Below are 25,376 nucleotides of genomic sequence, written 5' to 3' on the forward strand. Positions count from 1 at the left end.
GCTTTACCAAGCACCCTGTAAGGAAAAATACTGCTGGCAGAAACACGAAGCCTCTTTAGAGAAAAAAAGTACTGAAGCGCTGGGGGATTTGATTGCTTTTGGGAGATAATGAGCCCCCCTGAAGGCCTGACTTCGATACCACTTCCTTCCCGGTTTGTCACTTCTGTCTGTAACATCTGTACAGGATTTTTTAACTTATATGCAAATCTGGTTTTACAAGTAAAAGGCCAAGGAGAACATCTTTATTGTTGCAGAAACTTTATTGGTTTTCAAATTCGGTAGTTTTAATGCATACAGTGGAGGTGAGGAATGGGGAAGAAAATTATAGTAAACTTTGGTTTGTGAATTCAGGTCTGTAGAACAGTGACCGATCCATACCTCATCTTGTTGTTGCTCTGGAAAAATGGTTAATTTGGTAGAGAATGCTTTAACCACCCTGAAGTTCTTTGTTGCAAAGGATTCAATTTGTAAGCTTTCACAATATTAAATCAGATATTGCATATAGAAATATTTTTAAAGACACTTAAAGAAATTCAGAGAATGTGTTGTCCTCTATAGACATCCACACCACACATACATACCCGTCTCTCTCTCAACTAAGTAGTGTAATTGTTCAGTTACCACATGCTGCCTAAATCCTCTATAAAACCATTAATAGGCTTTGCAATAAGCTAGGTGGCTTTGTAACTTCCGTTACTCTTTGCTCTTCTACTGAATTTTTTTGTACAGGGGAGGAGGAACCCCTTCAAATAGTGGCTGAGAGGAGATTCTCAGTTGTGCCCAAGGAAGTGCTGTTGTCACATTTATTTTCTCTTACTCACATTTGAACATGTGGTCTCGTGTTGAAGTGCTGGGGGGGGGAAAAACCACCACCTCTAGTGCTCTCCATCCTGGCTCTGAAAATGTAGATTTCCTCCTGCCTCAGTTCCAGAGAATGTCATTATGAAGTTTGCTATAGGAAACATCAGAATAACTTCTGTTGAAGATAAATATTTTTTTCTGGTTTAGCCTGAAAGAAGAGAAGCTCTCAAATATTAATGTCACAAGGTGAATAGATAGATTAATTCAAATAATTTTGGAGTTTAAGGTAACTGATGCTTTTGCTTGCCATTTTGAGTTAGTGGGTTTGGACTTCACCTGGGCTTTGTGGCACAGCATGGTGGAAACGCCACGCTGTATTGTTTGGGGTGCCTGGAAGACAAGATGTGTGCTGTGATTTCCATGTCTTTGGGGTTGTTTCAGTTTCTTCTTTCCCTCATTTATTTTCAGAGCAAGTTGTGTCTGACTCTGTTTCCAGAGCAGAATGAACTTTGTTGACCCTGGTAAAAGTTGTAGCCAGTTTGAAAGCACATAGAGATGCTAAAGGGATAGAAGTGTGGAAAGATTATACTGTTCTCCGTGACTCTGCTGTTGTTTTCTGTGGCTTGCCCGCTACAGAGGTTGCTGGCAGCTTTCTGGTTGAAAGAAATCTCGAGGGTCCCCTGAGGTGCAGGTGAGGGCTAAGCCTGCCAGCCCAGTGGGTCCGGAGGAGTGAAGAGAGCGATCTGTTGGCCCTTGGCCCTCAGGTGTGCCGAGTGAAGCAGGCACAGCCGAACCTCCCACCAGCAGCATCCAAACTCCAGTGAAGGCAGGTGGGGGTTTGGAGCAGTGCACTCCCGTTCAGCCATGCTAATAGCATCACATGTGTAAAATGAATGCAGCAGGAGAGCTGGCAGTGGCAGCTCTTCCTTAAATGAGTAATCCTCGGGCAGTGGTGGGGCAGCGCAGATGCGTGCAGGCTGTGGAGTGAGAGCCGGTTATGGCTGCTGGTGGTGCAGAGCAGCGAGCTTCCTGCTGCTCAACTGTCACTGTTGCGTGTTGCAATGAGCCGTAACTGACTGTCCGCGGCATTTAGAAACACGTGGTGTTCTTCTGAAACTGCAGATTCTAGATAAGATTATTTCACTGGACTAGTACTCATTGTATTGAAGGTATTTTTATCTCACGTACATCTGTCAAAGTATTAAAGCATCTGAAATCATGTTGATAGCAAAGAAAGCTGCAGATGCTATCTTCTTTCATGTAATAAAACTATCTTGTTAACGTGTGCTTGAATGACATAGTTGCTTTAGCAAAAAGCTTCACTTTTATTAACATTCAGCATTCACATGTACTTGCAATGTCACCGGCTAAGATATTGGAACGGCTTTAAAACTCAATGCCTCTGCTGTGTGTTGGCCAATTAGTGCTGTTCACTTCCACATATCTGGGAGCACACCCCTTCTGTGCAGCATGGAAGGATCTGCTCCCTCTCCGAGCCTCAGGAACAGCAACTGCTGCCCATCTTGTCTGCAGAAAAGTATTTCCTTTCCACAGGAAAAGGGTAAATCTGTAGATGTTGTTTACAGGTCAATGCTTTTTTTTTGTGCGTGTTACTTAATCTCTAAGTAAAATAACAAAGAGAAGGGATAACTGAAGGAGTGCTTTCAGTGCATTCCCAAACACAGCTTTTCATGACATAGTAAAATCCATGCAGAATTGCCACATGCTCAAATGGTGCACTGATGCCAGGGGTGAGCAAAAGAAACTTACCTTTCTTTTGTTTTGTCTTTATTGAAAAAAACAGAACACTTCTAGGGCTCCTGCTTGGTTGAAGTGTGGTCCATGGCAGCAGGATTGATCAGACTATATGTTACAGGAGAACTTTACAGTATTTTAGACCTGGCAAACTGGTTTGTGATCTCTCTTTCCATGCTGTAACAGTCACGTTGGAGAAGCTTTCCTTTGTGGGGTAGGTGGAGCACATCAGGGTAATCCCAACACACGCTGGTTCCCAGGTGTTCCTCCCCTTCTGTAAAAGCCAAATTCCATATCAAAGCACGTTCACCCCTGATCTCCCCATAGCTCTTTCCCCACCATTTCCTCCCCCTTCACCACTGTAGTTTCCCTCTGTGAAATGTCCTCTCCTGGGGAGACCCGTGTGCCTGCAGCGCATCCAAACCAGCGCTCAAACACTGCCTTGCCACCACGTGACTCTTCCCAAACCTGTAACCCTCGGCTCTGAGGGCCTTGCAGTGCTCTTGAATTCTGTACTCTCGTGTTTAGATGCACACCGGATGTATCATTATGTATTAGCTTAATTTGTTGAAGGCACAAATTTGTTAGCTTGGAGAGGTACCTGTGTCCTGGGCCCGGGGGCTGGGACGCTCTGGGTGGCTGTGGGAGGGGGTGCAGGAAGGATTTGCAGAATTGCTGGATAATGTACAACTAGCCTAACAAAACAGGGCTCTGCTGTGATGTATACAACAGTGACAGTTAAACTAGTATGATTTTAAGAAAGGAAGTTTTCAGACAAAAATTAGTTGGTGTGGTGTCTTTGTCAGGTACAGATGCTCTCAATTACCAAGTACCCAATTGTGGTTTTGCTCGGCGCAGTTACTGGGTGCTTCCTTGCTTTTCATTTGCTATGACAAGATAAACACAAGAAACAGTATTAAGTACAGAAAATTTAGGTGCCGCTTGATCCCTTACTGTTATTCAAGGAACTGCTGTTAAAACCTCAGTGTTAGAAATTCTGAAGAGCTTTTGAATAATTTCTGCCATTAGGAAGCATAAGGTACGGGGCTGTCTGTCATCTCATCATGCTGCTGTAACTGAGTCATGCAGTGAAGAAAATCAAACCGAATAGATTTGGTGGGTTTAGTTCTTCAGGAAGCTTCTTGCTTTCCTCTCCTATAAGCAGTGCTTGGCGGAATTAAGGGGAATGAGTATGAACAGGGTATTTTTCGTCCCGTGTTTAAAATATCGTAAAAGAGTAAACCATAAATTCTTGGGAAGACGTTCTGTGTTTGTGTTGTCCTCAGTTGGGTGATATGTATTCAGCACATACAGATAATTTGTTAACAAGGCCTTTTTAACACTTTGGACAGATGCACATACTGTTTTCAATCTTCATGGTTAATTATTCGATTTTGTATTTGATGATAGAACACCCTGACTCCTAATCACTGCTCATTGTTGGAAGTCCATTATATTCTAACTGTTTGAGTGCTCCTGTTGACCTTGAACTGACATTATAAGCTGTTTCTAATCTTTTCACTCTATATTTCTAATGCTCCTTTTCTTTCTCCCCTCTTTGTCTGGTGCCCATTTAGCATCACAATGGGGCTGCCCCTGAGCCCAGCCGCCGACTCTGCCCGCTCAGCGCGGCACGCTCTCTCCCTCATCGCCACAGCCAGACCACCTGCCTTCATCACCACCATCGCCAAGGAGGTGAGTGGGGCCACTCGGCAGCAGCTTTTCCTCCGAGCTTTGAGGCTCCAGGCTTACGAACAGCAATAGAGAATTAAATCTCTCCCTTCCTCCCCAAAAAGGGAACCAGCAAGTGTAATATAATTGTGCCTGCAGATATCAGAATCACCCGTAATTGACGACAGGAGCAATACTTACCTGAGTGCGATGAGTTCTGTCTTAGCTTGTTGTATTCTGGTTACATAAACTTCCAATAGCGATTTGTAAAATCCTGCCTCCTTTGAGCAGCACACACATGACCCCATTAGGTATGAATTAAAATTGAGCAGAGACTTAGCCATGGGGTTTGCAGGGTGAGGAAGAGGAGACACTGCTGTGAGGTTCGTGTTGGCTGGGCATGGTAGCCTAGATACAGCCCGGAGCTTTGGCTGAGCTAAAGCAATAGGATGGGAGATGGTCAGTGGCCAGCCAAAAAGAACCCTGTTACAAAACAGCCACTTAATACCTAAAAAAAGATGTACAGGTGCATGGAAATGATGTAATGAAGACCCAGGCATTTCCTTATCTTGACCTTTAGTTTTACGGGATTAAGATTTACTTAAAGGAGATGAGTCCTTGTTGAAAAACTTCCTCAAGGATAAACATTGGTGGCTCTACTGATGATGAGTAACAGGGGAGGGAGAAATAATCCATAGGTCTTAAACTAAAGCCAAGCATTCTGCACGGTACAGGCTTCCTTAAGGTAACCCTGCTCTTTGGTAGGTGCACAGGCACACTGCCCTGGCAGCAAACACGCAGTCTCAGCAGAATATTCACACCACCACCCTTGCTCGGGCTAAAGGAGAGATCTTGAGAGTCATCGAGATACTTATTGAGAAGATGCCTACCGATGTTGTGGACCTTCTGGTGGAGGTAAGGCTGTTCTGCCAGATCTGCTTGTGGGTTTGATGCAACAGTAGATAATGTGTCAGCCTGGAGTCAAATTGTAGATTTTCTTTGTGTGGACCATAAACCCTTTTGTGTGTGAAGAGGATTTGTTTGTTTTATACCATTCTGCTCATTTTTTTGAACTGTAAAAGCTTAAATTGAATTTAAATTGCATTAAATTGCATTGCTGGGGAAAAAAAAAAACAAGCAAGAGAGCTTGTGCTCATCGCCTTGGTACTTGAACGTGCTGGATGTTTTTATCTGTTGCGTTCATTGGTGCTTACGAGTATTGTCGAAGAAAGGTACAGATGGTGTAACAGGTTTGTAACTTTGATACTGTTGCCCGGAGGCCTTTTTCACACCAGAGGTACTTACAGAGCTCCAATAGCTCATGTTTATGGGCAGTTTGTTGGTTTATATCTGTTCATGGGTACTCTGCATGGTTCCAGTTGCCAGTACCATTGCTGTTGTGAACTCTTATCATGGCAGGACAGTTCTGGTTTGCTTCATCCCAATTGATTTTAAAGTTAGGTATCAAAGATGCAGTGGAGCACAAAAAATCTCTATTTTTGCCTATTAGAACTTTTATTATGAAACATAAAATACCATATGTCAAATTATTCTAACTTTTGTTTCCAAGGTTATGGACATCATCATGTATTGCCTTGAAGGATCTTTAGTTAAGAAAAAGGGTCTTCAGGAATGCTTTCCAGCCATCTGCAGGTGAGCTCTTCCTCCAAGAATACTGTGAAATAAATTGCAGGGTCACCAGCAGGATGTGTTTCTTACTTAAGAATGAAACAATCTTTTACATGATGTTTGCACCTTAAAATAACAAATGCGAAGAGTGTTTTTAGCTCACCTATAAGCATTTGTAGGCTTTTAGTTCTCTACCACATCTGACAGAAATGCATATGAGCAAAGAAAAGCATTAACAACTCCTTGAAGCTGGATGTTTTAAAAAGTCCAAAAAGAGGAAAATGTTGTGTAATCACATGAAAAACTCTGTCCTGCTACCACTCCATATATCGTAGCTATACCATTGGAGCAGCCACACAAGCTGAGCAGCTTCCTCCAAAGGATTTATCTCAGTCTGTGTTGTTACAAAAATGAGAATAATGTACTTGAATAACAAGTTAGATTCCAATATGCACAATCTGCCTGGGTGAATTAATTGTTACCATCAAAGCAACTGGGGAAAAAAGAAAACAGAGAAAGCAGAACACAAAGATGTGGTTTGGGGGCTGAGGTGGTGTTCCCAGACACTCCATGGCGTGGCTTGCAGCAGGGGGGGCTTGCAGCAATGCCTTGCAGCCAGCTGCTCTCCCTTAGTGCATCCAGACCAAGCCACAAGCAGCCAGTGTAAGGTGTGTGTCAAAGCGAGATTTCCCAGCTTGTCAAAGCTGGAGCCCTTTACTTGCGTTTCAAGGTCTGTTTTTAGGAGCACAGTGCTTCAGCAGAGCATGCTCTCGTACCAGGAGTTCAGCCAAATAACAAACACACTTTTCATTCATAGAAAGCTTAAGCCTAACTCCGTTTTGTCCTCCAGAACATCTTCTAATGGAGAATTTTGGGAATAAGTATTATTTCCTTTGTGGCAATAGCTAACTGCTGTAATCCGCCTAGTAGCTGGCAGTAGGGCATAGTTATCGGAGGAGACCATCTCCTGACCAGGCACTTCCAAGTCCTCCTGAGCCATTTGCACAGGTGGATAGCCATGCCATCCCATAGGAAAGGTCAGTGAAATTGAGATAAGAAATAGAAAGTACCAAATGCCTTTGTGGAATAGAGCCTTGGTTTTGCTGCCCTGTCACCGTCTCCCAGGCATCCTCCAAGGGAGCAGGCTGTGCACAAAAGCTTTTGTTGTAGGCAGCGAGTAGCACCCTCACCCTTGTGGTAGGAGCCTGCCCTCTCCCTGGATTTTAGAAACTTTTTTTGGATGCTCACACTGGATGCAGGAGATTCAATTGAAATTAAACCGCACAAAGCATAGAGAGCACTGCTGGTGACTTAGAGCTGCCCTGCACTCTGCAGCATGTGGAAATGTCTTGGGCAGTGTTTCAAACTCTGTGGTGCTGGGCAGCTCTGTAAAATCACAAGGATGAATTTGCACAAAATGATAGGGAAAGAGAAGCACAGTGGCTGTCCTGTGCTCACGTCGTCCATGACCTGGCAGTTCGGAGGGTGCTGAAAGGCACGAGGGGCTGTTCAGATGCCGGCCTCTGCTAACCTTCACTGGGAGTTGAGCATCGTCAGTTGTCTTTTGTCTTGGGCTTGTTCTAATTCACTCCGAAAATGGTACTTTCAAATAATAAACCATGATTGATAAAATGGGAACATTTACAGTATCTTTAGACTACAATATATGTCCCAGTTATGCTATTAAACTGGTACAACCAATAAATTATAATAATCATCTGTCAACCATTACAATTTAATTTAATGAGCTATTAAAATATTGAACAGTTTCAAGAAAAGGAACAATTACCCTGTTGATGGGTAGGACACTGATAGAGGTAATCTTCCTTCTTCCTGATGCTTTAAAAGGCTTACCTTAAAGCATAAATGCAAGCGTAAGTGGGAATTAGCGCAAAAATCTCCCTAGTCCTGTTGTATTTTTATAGTGATACATTATCTTAAAGTTTTGCTAAAGTACTAGTATTTCCTATTCTACATAGTTATAGCCATTGTAAAAATGATGCAGCACCCCACCAATGCGATCATTCAGCCCAATGGAAAATTTCATCAAATTTTAGCAAATGGTTGAATCTCTGGAGAGATTCCCTGTGGAAGTACTTTGACATAATCCAGTTGTTATTTCTTTTAATATCCCAGTGCCCTTTCTGCTGTACTGAGTTATTTGCGCACCCCTGTTGTGGCCAGATCATTCGTGTGCCTTGGTGCTTGCTGCGCAGGCTCTGCTCCCTCAGAGGATGTTGTGGAAGTCCCTTACTCGGGGCTGTAATGGCAAACGTTTGTTGTGCCTCTGTGGTCTCTTGGAAGTGATTTTCCCGTTTCAGCAGAACATTAAACCCAGGGCTGGGAGCGGCACTGTGCTCGGTTGAAGTACCTGATTATTATTCCTCTTGGGTTTTCAGCTTTTTTTCACTGTTGTACAAATGTAGCAGTCATGCCACTATTTGCTGTGAGCATGACTGACTCAGTCCTGATGGCTGGCGCTGAGGTAAATCCATCGCTGCGGATGGTTTTGGATATCGGATCTTACAGCATAGGATTATGGTGTCTATTTAGTTTTCCCTTAAGTGTTATTCTTTATAGAGAATTGTACTGCCTTTTGGCATGCGCTATACAAACCCATTTCTTATCAAAATAAGTACTGAGGTACAATGCAATGACTATGAAATATTTCTCAATTTCTTTAAAATTGGAAAGGGTAACATTGAAGGCTGCAAAATCCTGTTTGACTCAAACGTTTTCCAGATTCAGCAGTTGGCATTGCAGCTGAGTGGTCCCTGATGGACTCTGCTTGGTCAGGTCATGTATTTAGTACAGGCAGCCGAGTTCAAGCAGTCTGTGTCATGGCATAGTCTCCTACAGGAAGACAGATTAAATTAAAAATAATAAGTGGTTTTAATACATCTTTTTACTAGGGAGTAGCCTTATAGGAAGAGCGCAGATTTTGAGGATTAGGCAAAGTGAGGCTGTACAACAAATTTTTATGCCCTGATGATTTCTAGGATTTTGGAGAGTATAATTGAAGGAATCAGGGTCCATCAGCTGGAGGTGCTGTTGTGATAATGCTCAAGTGAGCCTGAAGCGTCAGTCTGTAGAAGGAAAAGAAAAAAGAACAAAATGTGAAATAGGATGAAAAGAGTATCAAAATTATAATCCAGAACCCCTCTGCCTATTGCAAGATACTGAAGTCTGAAATTAATGAAGCTGTGATGTTAATGAACAAATTCCTTTTGATGAACATTTAGCATTTCAACTTAGAATGTTAATTTTTTTAAAAAAATGTTGTATAACCTCTTAGATACTTCAGCAGTCACTAATTCAGGTTTTAAAGCAGTTGGTGAGCTTTCACTGAACCACAGTGTTGCTGCTGTTGGCTTTTCTAGTGCCAGCATAAACCCCAGCCAGCCCGAACAGCCCCATTCCCAACTGGCCAGTGCGCTCGCTGTTATTTGGAGGGAGTAGTGTCATTTTCCTGCGAAGCCCTTAACCCAGTTGCTCACACCAAGTTTCTCTGCAGAGCAGTAATGGGGCAGCACCCAGGGCAGGGTCTCCACTAAGATGCTGCCGGTGGCTGTGGCTGCACCAGCCAGGCTTCCAAAAATGAGTTTGTAGCATAGTCTAAATGTATGCTGGCACGTCATTCTATATTGAACTTGACCATATGGAGGTTTAGAAAGGGGTGCAAGGGCTTAAAATATTTAAATCTCTGTGAGCTTGTAGCAATGCTAGGCTAACTAAAAGATAAAGAATTAAGCTAAAGAGCTGACAACTGTATGTCAATTTAAGGAGTAATTTTTTAGAAAATTGAACTGAAAAGCATCTATTTCCTTGAAGCCTTTTCCCCCCAAACCCTCTGTTGTTATGTGGTCTGATGGATTCTGCTTTTCAAAGAAAATTACTGACTTGGCACTCTGTCTAAATGGGCATTTAAATGCAGTAAGGAGAGAAATGCTGTTTGCTTACATATAATAGTATGTGATATTCTCTTTCTAAATCTATTGGAGGAGACAAGCAGACTGTGCCCATTCAGTTGTGTAATATAATTAATGGGGATGTAAAACAACTTATATAGAAACTTTCTGTTGTAATCCGTTTTGCTTGTAATGATCAAGCAGTGTGTGAGGTTTTTCTTCTAAGTGTGTATATAAATCCTGAGTTTGCTGGCTATATAAAATAGCCTTAAAAAATTAGCCCCCTCCCTGTTCACTTGGGGCACCACTTTAATTGTGCAGGTGTTTGCAGTTTGACATGAAATAGTGAAAAATGTGAGACTATACTAAGAGAGCATTCACCCCTTATTCACTGTGCATGGGGGGCTCTAGACCCTCCTGTTTGTACCTGTTTGCCCTCAGCATTATCGCTGTTCTCATGCCTGGCTCCTGCCTCTCCTGCTCCCAGGCTATTTGCCACAGCTTTTGATTTTTTTCTAAGTGCTTCTTTTTGTCATCTTATTAATAAATGAGAAACTATTATTATTACTGAATAATAAGTAAGCTGTGTTGGTGCCACTGACCGAAGGAATATGAAAAGCAGATTGATAAGGCAGGTGCTGGCTGCAAAAGAAGGTAGCGGAGATGGTTTGTGGCCTGGAAATATTTCCATATCCCAAGAAGAGGGAGCATTAAAAAGCTGCCCATCGTCATCCTTGTACGCTCTGGGAAGGGAGGGTTTTGTGCTGGCCACAGCACGTGGCCATATGGGCTAGTATGTCTGGTGGCCTGTGGGCTCTCATCAGGGGCTTTGACATTCACCGTTGACACTCTGGCCGTTCGAGGTAGGGTAAGAGTTAGATGAAATAACTGGTATAGCCAAAGTGGGGTTTGTCTTGTCTTGTCCTCTCGAGTGGGAATTACCAGCAGAGCTGTCAGGTCTTTCATGGTCGGAACCTTCCCTTTGGTCTTGCCTGAAGTCATCTACACCCCTCTGCTGCAGCACCTTCCCTGCGCAGGGGCAGGATGCAAAAGTGCATCCAAGCTACTTACTCTTGCCCTTTCTCCCACACAACAACTGATTTCCTTTATTTTTCTTTTTTTTTTCTGTAACACCATGTTTTGTGCTGTTTTTCTTCCTGACTGCCATCCTGCACTGTAGAAACAAGTGTATCACACCTGTGTGAGAGCAGTTGCTATGGTACTCTGGGAATCCTGAAGAACAGGGAGATAGATCACTGCAGGATTTGTTGTTTGAAGCCATAAATATTGTCAGCAACGTATTTTTATAAACTGATTCTGGAAATCTCTGGCAGACTTTATTATAGTAAAATCTAACTGTAAAATTAAAATGTAATTGAAGTGTGGTCAGCAGTTTTCACAGGTCTGCTCTCCCTTTTCTAAGAAAGGCACAGTGATCTTCCCAAAGATTTGAATTTGAAATAAGGATTTTGACACTCTTGTGCTTCAGGGTGTAGAAATTCCTTGACTTTTGCAATTGTTTGAATTCAAATTGATGTCATACAGCCACGCTGGACATTAAGGACAATTGCAGGCTTCTCGGATCCTTTTCACCTGAAGGATGTTACTGGATTAGAGAGCATTTGATGAATTTTAATTTGCTTTTTTTTATGCCAATCAAAAATTTATGAGTTTGCATATTTTTCTCTATACTTTCTCTCAGTCTTTCTCATTTAATTTTCAAGGAAAAGTGCTCTGAAGTCATTCAGGGTGTTAGATTATCTTGTTTAACCATTTGACATGCAGCATTATTGTGGTGTGCCACTATAAACAAGATATGCACATGGACATTCAGGGAATCTGGTGATAATCACAGATTATTCCCAAACACAGTGGAGGTGTTGAACACTGTATAATAAAAATAAATAAATGTGATCTGATTCTGTGGTGATGCAGCAAACATCAGTTGGCTTTGCTGAATGCCAAGTATGAAAACTGGCAGCTGATGGATTTTTGAATCAAATCTCCATTCTAGCACTAATGTTAATTACCCAATGGCATTGCAAATTAATTGGAACATCATGCAGGCAGATCAGATCTCACCTGTTACTTGTTATAATGTTCAATTCAGGTTCTACATGGTCAGCTATTACGAGCGGAGTCACAGAATAGCAGTGGGAGCTCGCCATGGTTCAGTGGCCCTCTACGACATCCGGACTGGGAAATGTCAGGTAAATAAATCATTGTGACTTCCTCGCCATAAAGTGTGGAAGTTATTGAAAGGAAAGAGCAGCAAGCTCTGCATCAGTTGACATGCTAAGCTGCTGGAACATTATGGATAATGCTGAGGGGATCAATAGTTTAATGAAGGACTCCAAGTATATAGAGCCCTACTGTCTTCATTCACTGCAACTGAATGAGTGCTACAGATGGGTTAATAATGAAAGCCTAAAGTTAGGTGATACCCCTGCTCTGAAATAAATGAAAAATCTGATTTTTTTTGAAGTTAGGGTTTATAGCAGGATACTTGCCTACTGTAGGAGTCACAGAGAAAATCCACTCAGGGGTTGTTTTTTCTTTTCCTAAAACTCCTTTCTGCAAAATGTTGTGATGCTTATGTTTGAGGTATTTACAATTTTCTGATGTTAAATAAGATACATATTTTCTTACCAGTTACCAGTGACCTAGAAGAGGATATACTTAAGGATAATGTTGAAATGAGTGCCTGGAATTAAAAATGTTTAAATGACGAAGTATTTGCCTTCTCTTTTCAGAAAAGTTCATTGGTAATTTTCTTTATTATTCCTTGTACTATGTGATCAGCTATTATTTCTTATTGAATTTCAATAGTCCTCATGTAAAGCTTGGGTAAAATATCTGTATTTTTAATCTGCCTTGGTGTGTGTGTGTAAATATATTTTTTTTGTTGTTTCTAAAAGCTGTTATCTTTAGTCCTTAGAAAATCTGCATTATAGAGAAGGCAGCATAGATTCATTCCTACTAGATCCGTTGGTAGAACTGCATGCTTAGGTGTATGTGGCTGGTTCACTTCCTGTTCTGAAATTTTGGCGTTTATTTCCCAAATCTAGTAGCTGACAACATTGTATGTTCTGGTATATTTTGTTTAGACAGCACTCCTATGGAAGCTAAGATGGCCAGATTTGTTTTATAAATAGCTGTATAATGCAGGCAGATAGGAAGTATGGAATGCTCTATCTTGTTTTATCTTAAGTCATTTGGATCATGATTTATTAATTGAACTACAAAATGGGTCCACAAGAACAGCTGTGTATTGATATATCCGATGTCACTGATCATCTTTGCTGTCCTGCAGTCCTAGCCAAGATGACCACGGTGCTGCAGAGCTGTGCGTATCCCTCTTTCCAAAGAAGTTTCCTTGATTGTGCAAGGAGCCTGCACGTGTTGTGTGACTTTTTTCTGCCTACTCAGCAGCCAGTGTGATGAAGCAGCTAACATCCCCCTGGTCACAATTCCTTTTGGTGGGCATCACCGCACTGAAAGTGGAGAGTGCAAAGTCCAAATAAGTCTGTGAAGCTTTGGCATCTCAAAGCAATAGCTAATTCCTGATGCTGTTGGAGGGGGAGAGGTAAAAAGCACAACTATACACTGCCTTACATCTCTCTTTTCAGAGCATAAGGAGAGTTGGTAACAAAACCCCTCCTTCCATTTGGCAGCAGCATTTAACCAGTGTTGTCATCCTTGTGCTTTTAACTTTGTCCAACGCATACTTCAGCTACCGAGCTGGCTCCTGGGTGAGCAGAGGAGCTGTTAAGATAGCGGGTAATTCTGGCATGGCTGCCTGTGGCACGTGAGCTCAGGTGGGTCTGTAACTCCCTTTACACAGCCTGGGACCCACGGCAGCTCGGCAGAAGCCCGGCGGTGCTGGTGGGCAGGACAGCGAAGGTGCTTACAGCTGCACATGTGTATGGGGCTAAACCTTCTACAAAAATCACCCAGCTGGCTTGGTTTGCCCTTGGTTTGGCAGGCTGCTAAAATACCCTATTTTTCTCTTCTTTACCTTTTCCTTTGGTTCTTTTAAAGTGAATTCTGTCTAATAACCACTGGCTGTTTGAAGGGGATTGTGCATAGCTGATATTTGCCAGCCTTTTCTCAGAAGCACACTATGCTCCACGTCAGTCTCACCTCGAACTAACTCCAGTTTTCTATCGGTAGATTGTTTGCTTGCATAGTTTGATGTGTTGGTGAATATTCACAGCACTTGTTTTCTTACATTCTTCATATGCTTCCATGTAGATCATGGAAAGCAGAGATGGGTGTGACTGAACGGACTTGCAGGATAAATAGGGCAGGGTCCTTTGCAGGTTTTATTATTATTCATGAGATAGAAAAATTTGGTGACTGCCAGATATATGATTATTAGAGGGCAACGCCATCTATTGGATACAGGTTTCTTATTCTAAATCTGATACTTTAAGTTATTTCTCACAGTTGCAGATTTCAGCTGCTCAGAAGATTTGAAATAGCTTCAGGATTGTATAGATGAAAAAGTTTTGAAATTGGAAAAAATCTCAAATTTTTACTTTACATAAGTTAAAGCCTTTCCAAATGTTTATCAAAATACTTTAATTGCCTTGGTATGTTTAAGTCGAGCACACATTAGGACAGGTGCCTGAGGAGTGCTGATGAGGGTCAGGGGCCCTGCTGTAAGGCAGAGTGAGAGCTGGTGGGTGAGCAGTCGCCCACGCTGGGACAGTAGCTGGAGCCCTTGGCCAGCCTCCTTCCATCCCGCTCTCGTCTTGGGACCTTCTCACTTTCTGTACTAGCTGCGGCTTCATTTCTACTGAGAAAAATGTTTCTCTAACACCGGCCATCATCTAGCTTAAGCTCATTCTGTTTGTTTATAAAGTTTCTTGAACAATGTTGCCAGAAACACACTATCAAAAAATAGCTTAGTCATTCACTATTTAAAAAAATAAATGATTCTTTGAATCATTTCCTGAAGCCATAAACATAATTTTGCAGTTAGTAAATATGTTAGTGTTTTGAAAGCAGAAGTTTGAAATGCATATGGAAGTTTTATTAGTTGCCCCATCGCACCTCTCACATAAGCTGGTTTTAGTCAGGCATCGGAATTACTGATTGGGTAAGAAGAGGGGGAGCTGCTTTCCCCATTCATACCTTTCATTAAGGATATATGTTAAGTGAGATTACCTCAGAGATAAGCAGAAGGGAAGAGGAGTGGTAAGTGTGGGTATTGCAGGTGGGATCTCCTTGGGACATGAAGGCTTGTCCCTGCTGCAGCAGGCATGGGAGCTTCTCTTGTAGCAGCTGAGCGAGCAGCATCTGAAAAAGCCTTGGGTTTCTCGACGCCCAGTAGCAGGTTGTTCCAGAGTATTGATGGGTTAAAATATCATGGGTTGGAAATATTATTTTTATTTTTTTTATTCCCAGACTGATGTAGTTATAGCTATCTAAGTCTTTGTACCACCATTGACCTTTGGCTTAAATAACTGGTTCCTCTCCTTGGTTTTTGCACTTGTGCCTTATTTACAGGCAGCCTTAATGCTCACTTTCAGCCTTTGTTTTGAAAGGTGAAAAAACCAGAGGACTCTCAAAACTCCTTCTCCACAATGTACTCCCTGTTTTTCTTAATCCTCCTTAGGCAAAATGCCAGTTTCTGTTGTAGGCTGCACAGACACTGTCTTCAGTGTTTATTTCAGTCTTGCTGCAGAGCTTCCCCAAACCTTCTTTCCCTTCCCACCTTCTATGAAACCACACAAAAGCAGAAATTTGAAAGGTTTCTCATCCTAATATCATTTTGCCAGGTGCAACTGCACATCAGAGCTCACGTTTTTGACAGGTCCTTGTCGCACCCTGTTGTGTGCGTTCCTGTCGTACAGAACCTCCTCTTCTCCCTTTAGCTTTGTTACTCACTCCGGATGTGGTTTTTGGAGGTCATTACTAAATTACCGCAAAGGCTGTCCCTTAGTGTAGGCTGTGGGTCTCGGGTCGCTGAGCCCCCACAGATCAGGAGCTTGCATGGGGAGGTGCATCTTTGAGGTTTTCTTTTCTTTGACACCAAAGCCAGTCTAAACCACCGTCACCTTCTGCGCTCCCAGGGACTATTGGGAGCAGCAGCTCTGAGAAGCATTCAGGAATAAAAGTTCTTTACCAATTAAACCATTGCAGCTTACATTAAAACCTTGGCTTATGGCAGTAGGCGCTGTAGACAGCCAGCACCCTTCTCAGCTGAGGGCGTGCATGTGCTGCCCTGGCCCCGCTGAAGCCGGGGGTTGGTGGCTGTGGCCAGTGGTATCGCCGGGGTGTCACCTGTCCCCCGAGCAGGAGGGCTGGCGGTATCAGCGTGCAGTCCCCCGGCTCAGTGCCCTGTCTGCCCCCCCGCCTCTGCCCCCCTGCCTCTGGGCTCCACAGATGCCTCTGGAGAGCAGCACCAGGGCACCTGCTGGCAGCGTTTACGGAGCAATGAGTTCTGTACGTGGTGCATGTAGAAACCAGAGTTAGGTATGTTACCACTAAAAACATGTTGTTCTTCATGCCTCTCAAAAAGCTGAGTGAATGGTAGGTTTCTCTGAGCTCACCCCATGCTCCCCATGCTCACCCTTCCCAAAAATGGGCTGGGGTGGTTTTACAGGCTTGATGTGCAGTAAAGGACTGTGCTCCAGCAGCCACCTGACTTATGGGCGTGAGACTGTTTGGGAGGGCACCTGTGCCTGCACCAACATGCTCCCATCCCTTTGAGTCACATGCAAAAGTAGGCAATCCCTCCTGGAGGTGGAGAAGGGCTTTCTGCTCCCTTTTTCCTGGAACTGCACATCTTTTCTTCCTATTTGGTCTGCACAGCATCTCTGCTCTGGTGCTTCAGACTGGAAACCTGCTCTGGGGGCAACGTTTCTCATTTCTGAGATCAAGAGAGCAGGCTCAGGTGAGCTGTGAGAGCTTGTGGCAGCCTTGTTTGCCATGGGGTGTTTGAGCCCCATCTTCCGGGGCACTGGGGATGCCCCGCACCGGCTGGGGAGGCGGGGAGCAGCTGTGCGAGCTAGTGGGCAGGAGGGCAGGCAGGAGGGCAGGCAGGCTCTGTGGTGCCAGCTCGAGGCAGAAGCCAGATGAGCTCTTCACTTGGAGATCTTTGTGCCCAGGCCCCGTGGGGGAGCAAGGCAGCCAGGTATCGGGGCGTCACTGCCACTGACGGGGTGCTGCCCTGCTGCGCTGAAGCCGTGTTGCTCTGGAGATGCCTGAAGAAAATACCAGAAATCCCCATACAAGAAGGAGATTCTTTGCTTTGCAATTGCTTTTGATTTTGTGATGTTTGCATTGAATAATTCATGAAACTATAATCTGGTAACTTAGCACCATGCATACTAGCATAGTTATGGTGATGAAAATAAAGCTTAAAATGTTAGTTTTTCATATCACACAGCCATGCTGAAAAAAAGAAAAAATAGAAGTCCCTTTTAAGTTCAGCTGATGGCAGGATCTGAGCAGTGTGGGGTTTGTGTTACTGAAACTGTGTACAGATTTAACAGAGTTTATAGCTGGTGGAAAAATCTGTAGTAATTACCAGCAGAAGAGCAAACTGCTGGCCCAAACATGCACTCTGATTGTGGTTCCTTTATTTTTACGCTATAGGTGAAACAGGGTGCTAATAACCTGGATTTTGTGATGTGCCTGTAGAAAAAAGGGAGGCATTTTAACTGTAATAATAGGCAACAAAAATATTTTCTAGGGTTTGGTGTTTTGTTACTTCCAGCACATTTTTATTTGGTATACAAGAAAGGTGGTTGTACGTACTGACTGAGAAATTACACCTAATGATTAATAGTTTTTTCTGTAATTTAGTATAGAGGTTAGATATTCTCTCTCTCTTTCCTATTAGATTATTTATTAAATATTTTCTGAGTGTTAGGTGGTGTTGCCAGTGCCCAGTGTCAGACACGAGCGAAGCTGGCATTCATGTGGTTTTTCGGGTGCTTTCCTGCCGTGGTTGGCGGTGTGTTGCGGGGAGCAGGGCCGGGCAGTGTCCTTCCCATGGCTGTATTGATTTGCCCCTCAGCTGTTTGCAGCGCAGAGAGAACCCAGGGCCTTGTTGTTGATTATCTACACAATGTCTCAGTGAACAGTATTGACCCATTGCCACTCACTGCCTATGGCTCTTGATTTTTCACACCGTCTCCATGACACTCACAATAAAACATACTATCTTATTGCTGTGTGGCTCTGGAAGCCAACTGATCTGCCCATAGTGCAGCTGCTGCCTTTCTGGAGCGCGTGTCATTAGGTGGGCAGCAAGGTGCTGGCGCCCTTTGGGGTGGTCTTTGTGTACCCCGTTTTGAGGGGTCCCGCGCCCTGCACTCAGGCCGTGTCCTGCACAGCGGCATGGGGCTCATTGTGCTTCGTTGCTGCAGATCTCAGAGAAAGGTTATGCAAGGCGCTCTCAGCGTGGCTTTCGAAATGTTTGAATAATCTAAAGAATTAATGAGATTTTTTTTTTTTAAGGAAAGAGAAAAACCCAACCCACCCAACAAAAAAAACTGTTAGGAAAAGTGAGATGATATAAAATACCAAGATCACTCTGAGAATTTTAAGTGCTTTGATAAGTTTCAAAATAATCATGAAAAATAGAAATATCAGTTTAGCTGGGCTTTTTGCAAATCTGTTTAATTATATTTTACTATAAAGTAGCGTAGCCATATGTTGGGGGAAATTATGGGAATTACTCCTTTGCAATAGTTTTGTCTTTTACAGTAATTGTATTTGTGCTGTACTTTGGATTATTACTCCGAACTGCTGCTACGGGGGATTTCTTTGTTTTTTTTTAATAAATAGAACTGTTCCACAAGAAGTTCTGTTCCACTAGAATTTTCTAGTCTTAAACTGCACTAGGAACTCTGTTCTGAAGCTTGATTAGAATTATGTAGAACACTGGCTGAACTTTGGCATATCAATTCATACAGTATTTACTGTTGAATCCATTTAGCATTTTCTGTTGTTGGAGAAGCAGTGGGTTTGTGACCAGAATATTTTTAAATCCTTCAAAAACAAGGTGTGCAGAGACAAGTGATGGGAGGTAAAGGCTCTGGAGGAGGATTCCCCATTCCGGCAGTGCACGGAGCAGCCTTTCAGGAGATGCTGAGCCCCCTCCACACCTAGGGAGGACCCAAGTTCCCTGTAAAAGCAGAATTTTTTTTATTATTTATTTTTTTTAATGGTGCCTGGTGCCACATCCATCAGAGTGACATCGGCGGTCTCCAGAGCAGCATTTAGCAGTTCAGTGTGTATTTATCACGGATGAAGGCTCTCTCAGGAAAGTAAAATTGTAAATGGAGGGAGCTGATGACTGGCGGCTCCCCGGCAGAGGGAAGGAGAGAAGTGAGAAGGGATCTCTGTGATCATCAGGTCTGACCTCCTGCAGGGGGCAAAACCCTTAAATCTAGCATCACTGGGCAACGTGCGTCTTGAGAAGATCATCTCACCTTAATCTTAAATTTTCCAGTAACGGAAAATCTGCCAGAATCATCCTAAGTTGTTTCATTAGTTAATAATTTTCATTATTAAAGCTATATTTTGTTTCTAGCTTGACTTTGCTTTAGCTTCAGCTTCTGACCAGTAGGTCCTGTTTTACTTTTAACTGTTCATTTGCATAAGAAATTGTTCATTTTGTTTATGCGAGTGAGTGCTCTACACATGGTCAGAGTTGCACCACCGTACTTGACAAATGGAGGAGATGAGGCTGCTCTGGGCTGGAGGGAGGCTGGCAAGCCCGGCCAGCCCTGGGTGCTCCCAAGGCTGGTGCTCTTCGGGTCTTCCCTCCACAAGCCCAGACCCTCTGGGTGTTCTCCTCAAGCTGTGGCAGCAGCAGCTCTTGCGCAGCTTCTGGGTTTAGACGGGCCCTTCTGGGACCCCAGGAGAAATGCACTAATTCAGCACTTTTTCTGTTTAGAGCTGCATTCCAAACCACATCGATTAGCCAATATTTAATCCACCTAACAGCCAACCTGTTCGTTATGTATCACTTTCATTTCTCCCAGGAATGTGTAAGACTGCACCAAACACCTTTCAGAAATGTTGCCACATGAGGGTTTTGACTTTTATCATTAAAACCATACATTTCAGTAAACTTGCTTGATAACACCTCTTTTCTATAAAACTACATTGTTGACAAGGGTTATATTGTATGTAAATGTTTTATTAGTGCCAAGTTCATATGAGACATACCCTTCTTTGGAGAGATTTGCATCAGGGAGGTGGGCTTTTAACTATTCAGGTCTTTCTCTTTGCTCCTTTAAGGTACAACTGTGGTATAACTGATGCCATGAGCTCTCTTCCTTCCCCAGGAACACCCTCATTTTTCAAACGCTTGCTGGGAGTCCATGTTAACAAGCTGTGAGCGCTTTGGCTGCTTCACTCGAAGCTCCTACTTTTGGCTACGATTATCAGTGCACATTTTACTCAAGAATTTTTTTTGTTTGGAAAAGCAAATGTTTCTGTTGCGATTCATTCTTTGGTCTGAAGAGAAATTTCAACAGTTCTAAGCCAGGTTATGAAAATGGCTGGTCGTGGGTATAAATAAATAAGTCTTTAACCTTGCATGTCAGTTCTGGTTTTGCCGGGAAATAGACATTAATTATCCTTTTAAACCTCCAGTGCCTTCATGAGCCTCCTGGAGGTTGACCTGAGATCTTGAAATGAGCTAAACACCGTTTGCATGATAATGCAGAAGGGTGTTGCCGGGTCCCCCGGAATGTGTTGCAGTTTTAGGAAGGCTTTCCAGCTGTCTAAGGAACATGCCCGACACTTTTTGCGCTGCTTGCTCAGTCCGACCAGCAGCAAACTTCCACAGCTGCCTTGAATGGTGAGAAAGCTGCTCAGGGCGGTGGGTTTGTTTGGTTTCGTTGTGCTTCAGGGTTTTTTTAAGGTAGTGACCATAAACACAGCCATAACTTTGTGCTTGCATGTGGTTTGTCTGGTGCCCTTTCTGTTTCCATGTGCTGCCCAAAAAACTAGAGATGTACGTTCTTGAAAGGCGCGTTCTGCTTGTTCACGTGATTTTTGACAAATTTCCTCAAGTTTCTATTTCTGGAGAAACTGAAGGAGAGCTAAAAGGGAAAATGTATGGCTGAATCACCTCCCCATTCTTCAGAGGGAGGGTTATATTCAGCTTGCAGATTACTCATGCTATGCTCAAAAATGAAAATCTGGTACAAAATGTTTACAGCCTTATTCTATCCCTTAATTCTATTTTGAAAAGAAATTATCATAAGGAAAGGGCTGAGTAACAACTTTAACAGAAAGGCTGCTATGCAGTTAGCCTAATGCATGTATGTTTTTATGCTTCCCCCCCTCCCTTTATCCGTGTGATCTTGTCCCAGTTTTATTCTGGATAACAGAGAGCTGCCCACGTTTAAACAGGCAGAGGCTTGCTGGCAGTTTTTCCCTTGTTGCTGTTGGTTGTTATGCACAGGTTGTCCTTTTTAGGCTGACCTTTTACTGGCACAGCTTTAGGGCCAAGTGTGGTTCAGCCTTCTTGGAAGACAAGGGGGGGGGGTGTTTGTAAAAGTCCCTGGAATGGGTTTGGGGTGGTCCTGGCGTGTGCCGGCTTGCTCCGTGCAGGGGGTGTTTGAAGGCAGGGTGGTGCGATCCCCTCCAGCCAAGCAATTGCAGGGGGCTTTGAGGAGCCAAAGCTTTTAAGCGTATGCAGAGCTGCCTTTAACTGAGTCATAGTTATCAGGTATTGCAAAGGTTAAGCTTTATCAGCTGCACAAAAAAAGGCTGAGGTTTCATCAAAAACTTCCATCCTCACAACCTGTCGACCACAATTTGATGATGATTATTGATTATTTCACAGCCTTTCACTCACTCTGGCACTGCGGCCAGCCTTGATATACAGATAGGACTGCAGTCCAGCTAAAATAAGACTCCATCTTGATAATGGACTGAGATGAGATACTGTTATTTGATAAAGATAATTGATGTTTCACAGTGAATTGGAAAACAGTTCTGAGTGCAGCAGATCTGTGGCCGCCTCATCTGCAAATGTGGCCTTTGTTTACAAAACACAGCAGAAGACATGCCCTTAAACCTCCCTGCCACCGCTGGTTTAGCATGGCTGGCAATTTCTAGCCAAAAATAAACCACTTAAATGGAGAAGCGCTATTTGTAATTTCGCAGTCACAATGAAGTTTCTCAAAGGTGTATGTAGCTTAGCGTGCTTCTGCTGAGACACCCTGGAGATCTTGCTGCTTCTGCTTGGGATGCACTTGCTAATTTATTTCAGGTGAGCTGGTATCCTAAAATCTTTCTGTTGGTTGTTTGGGTTTTTTTTCACTAGTATTTATACATGGCATTTGAATCAGGCAAAATGCTACTTGAAAAAGCTGGAATTTGTCTGGGGCAAATAAGGCCTAGTGTATGTCCGGATTTCTTTGTTCTCCTGAAATTTTAAGCTCATTAATTGAAAACATAATGCATGCTTGCAGTCTCCCATCCACGCCTTTGTTGACTACACATGTGCAGCCCCCGGTTTTGAATTGATTAAGGTATCACTCATTGCAAGTTGCATTTGCCCAAGTTCTTTTAGTCCTATTATAGCCTTTGTAACCTCTAATTAAGCAATAGGAGATGGCAGGGAGTGAGGTTATCTTGAGCTAATGACACCCCAAGTGTGTTGTGTGGCACAAGGTTCACCTGTGTGCTGCTAATCCTCTGGGGGAGTGATTATCTAATGATAAATGTGCCACATTGCAGCTCATTGATGCCGCTGCAGTGCGCTCCTGCCACTGCTGGCGTGGCTGAATTACGCTTCCCATTCCAAACGTCATCTTTTCCATTGATTTTACAAACTGACAGTTTTGAGGTTTTCTGAAGTGACTTACATACTGTGCAAAGTCATGACCCAGGAGACGTGCTTCTCTTTTCCTATTTTTAAAGTAATATATTTATTAGGAATACAAGGCGAAAAAATGCATAGTCATTTTGCTAGGCTAGAAGCAGTCCCAGCAGGTGGGATGCAGTTAAAGGCTCATATTAAATTCAAAACAAATTATTAATATTTTGCATAAGCTTGTAAATTATCGTCAACATGCAGCTGAAATTCCTGTATTTAGAGGTGCAATAATACAGAAGAAGAGTGATACTCTGCTGTTTTCTTTTTAAAATTGAACGCTAAATCAGCGTCGGCAGACTGTAGAGATATATTTCAGGTAACTGGATTTTAGGATACATGATTGTTGTTGACCTTGGAATGATGGGAAAATATTAATGTCTGAAAGTTGCTTAATGATATTTTGCGCGTCAGAGCCTCTAACACTATTTTATAGCCGAAACAGATTTAGTGACATTATTTGTTAATTCTGATCATGCTAATCTGTAAGAATTAACTCACCTACATTCTTTCTTTGGGGGCGTTTCCTCACCGTGCAGGTGAGCAGCAGGCATGGCACTCAGCTCACATAAGGGCTGTCCCGCAGAGGGATGTGTGAGCTCCCGCGGGAGGCTTCCAAGGATCTGCTGCCCTCACTGCCTGTACATGCAGCCCAGGAACCTGGGGTTGGTGTGATTATCTCTGTTTAAAGTTACGACAGGTAAATTCTTGCGGAGTAACAGAGTCCAGTCTGGAATTCCCCCATTAATTCATACATACAAGCTGTTTGATAATTTTTCTTTTCCTGTAGAAATGTGTTTGGGTATGTAATGAGAGACTGGCCCTTACAGAGTCACTAATTAAAGACTTTCATTAAAGCATGAGAACTGAAGCTGCCTGCTGCTGTCACATCTTCTGGGTCCCTTACTGGTGTAAGAGGTGGAGCCTCATTCAGAAAATATATCTGTTCTTCCCACCGAGAGGGCTCAAACTGAGAAATTCCATGAATTTTGTGGGAAAATATCACTGTACCTCCAGTGCTGTTCTCATTTTTAGGGCATTTTGGGCCATTGACTTCAGCCTGGGTATTTTGCATGTCTGTCCGTGTGTTCCTGTTGGCTGGTGGCTCCAATCTTGGAAGAATGGAGAATTCCCTCTGAAAACAGAAACCCTTCCCCAGCGTTGAGCTATAGATGATACAGGGTTGTATATGCAGCTGTATATTTTGATGCATAATTTATGAAAACCATGTCTCCTGTAAAGGAATCTGCTGAAGCCAATGTCATTGCTGTTCCTGATACATTTACCGGTACACTGAGGGGTTCCCAGGATCTGGGCGCCAGCTGGGACTTGCAGTCGGGTCTGTGTTCCTTGCAAGTAGAGAATGGCTTGGTAAAGTGCATGCGGGGAGAAGCACACAGTACAGTCAAGGAAGCCATAAAATATTCTATTTTCATTGATTAAATCTTGGCTTTCATCATAAATATTTAGAACTGCATTTCATAGAGATACTTGTAACTGATATTGAAGTGAGCTGTGCTTAGTGTAAACCTGCTGTAAACCTGTAGTACTGGATGTGTAAGGAGCTCGTCATGAATACAAATGGTTCATTTAGCTGAGCAGTATTGAATTCTTTAGCTATTTTCTTCTACAAGTACTCCCTTTACCCTGGTGCTTACTCCTGCTCAGGTGAGTGTCCATGGGAAGCACAGCTGGTGGTGGGTGCATAGCCAGAGGAGCCCCCAGCCCCCTTTGTGGGATCACTGCCATGAGCATCACTGTGCTTTGCCACCTCAGAGTGCCTCCCCAGGAGCATTCTGCAGATGATGCAGATACGAGCCTTTGTATGCAAAAACTCTGCGGTTTTCACTGGAAGATTAAAGAGAAGTCTGAGTTTTGGTTCAGTTTATTTCAAAGCAAAAGATGCTTTTAAACATGGGTTAGAATCGATGCTGTTTGGTCCGAGGTGCTTTTATTTGGCTCACTGCAGAATTAAAGTTGGAGCTTTAGCAGTCAAAGCAGTAATGGAATTCTGCATAGTGTTATTTTTTATTTCAGTACCTAGGTGACTTGCAAATTTTTATTCTTATGTAAGGCAGAAGATTATTTCATATTATATTTGGACCGAATAGTTGCTGATGTCAGATGGCTTGTTTCAGTTAAGTTTGATTATTGAATAAAAGACACTGTACTCAAATACGGTATTTTAAAGACAGAAGAAGAAAGATAGTTATCCTGGAATCTGAACCTATATGTGCATTTACTGACACTGTCGCACCGACAAGTTCAGATGAGGCAGGAAAACTTGGTAGCAGGAACACACACATCCTCAAATTGCAGATAAAAGATAATTACTGAGTATAATCTTTTAATTTCATAGGCTTTTTCTCACTGGAGGCAGGAAGGGAAGCTGTTAGGCTGCAGAGCAAATGCCCCCTTGCCAGCATCCCGGCACACAGCACGTGTGGAAGCACATTCAGTGCAGCGTACTTTGGCTGTAAAAATACTCTGATGTGCCCCGTCCGTGCTACAGCCGTGGTAAGGTGCAGGGGGGCTGGGGTGCTCTCTGTTTGATTTTGTTTAGAATCTGACTTGCACGAGCAATAGCAAAGTTCACAAGGGGAAATCCATCGTAATGTAATACAGGGTAGTAGTAAGTGCATCGCTGGCAAATGGGGCAGGAATTTAAGGGGACATGCTTCAGCTGCACCAGCACCTGCATTTGCTCATCCTCATTGATACAGATACAAGCCTTGCTCTTGAGTTCTGTTTAC

General features: G+C 43.1%; 1 protein-coding gene across 4 annotated transcripts in view; it reads left to right on the forward strand.

Moving 5' to 3' along the window:
* WDR7 (WD repeat domain 7) overlaps positions 1–25,376 on the forward strand; it is a 150,710-nt gene that overhangs the window by 109,731 nt on the left and 15,603 nt on the right. For all 4 annotated transcript variants that reach the window (XM_037374370.1, XM_037374369.1, XM_037374367.1 and 1 more), the window contains 4 exons: positions 4,134–4,251; positions 4,993–5,142; positions 5,798–5,880; positions 11,875–11,974. In XM_037374370.1, coding sequence (XP_037230267.1) covers positions 4,134–4,251; positions 4,993–5,142; positions 5,798–5,880; positions 11,875–11,974 — 451 coding nt within the window. The remainder of the gene's footprint in view (positions 1–4,133; positions 4,252–4,992; positions 5,143–5,797; positions 5,881–11,874; positions 11,975–25,376) is intronic.

The sequence above is a fragment of the Falco rusticolus genome, chromosome Z (assembly GCF_015220075.1).
Source record: "Falco rusticolus isolate bFalRus1 chromosome Z, bFalRus1.pri, whole genome shotgun sequence".
Lineage (NCBI taxonomy): Eukaryota > Metazoa > Chordata > Aves > Falconiformes > Falconidae > Falco > Falco rusticolus.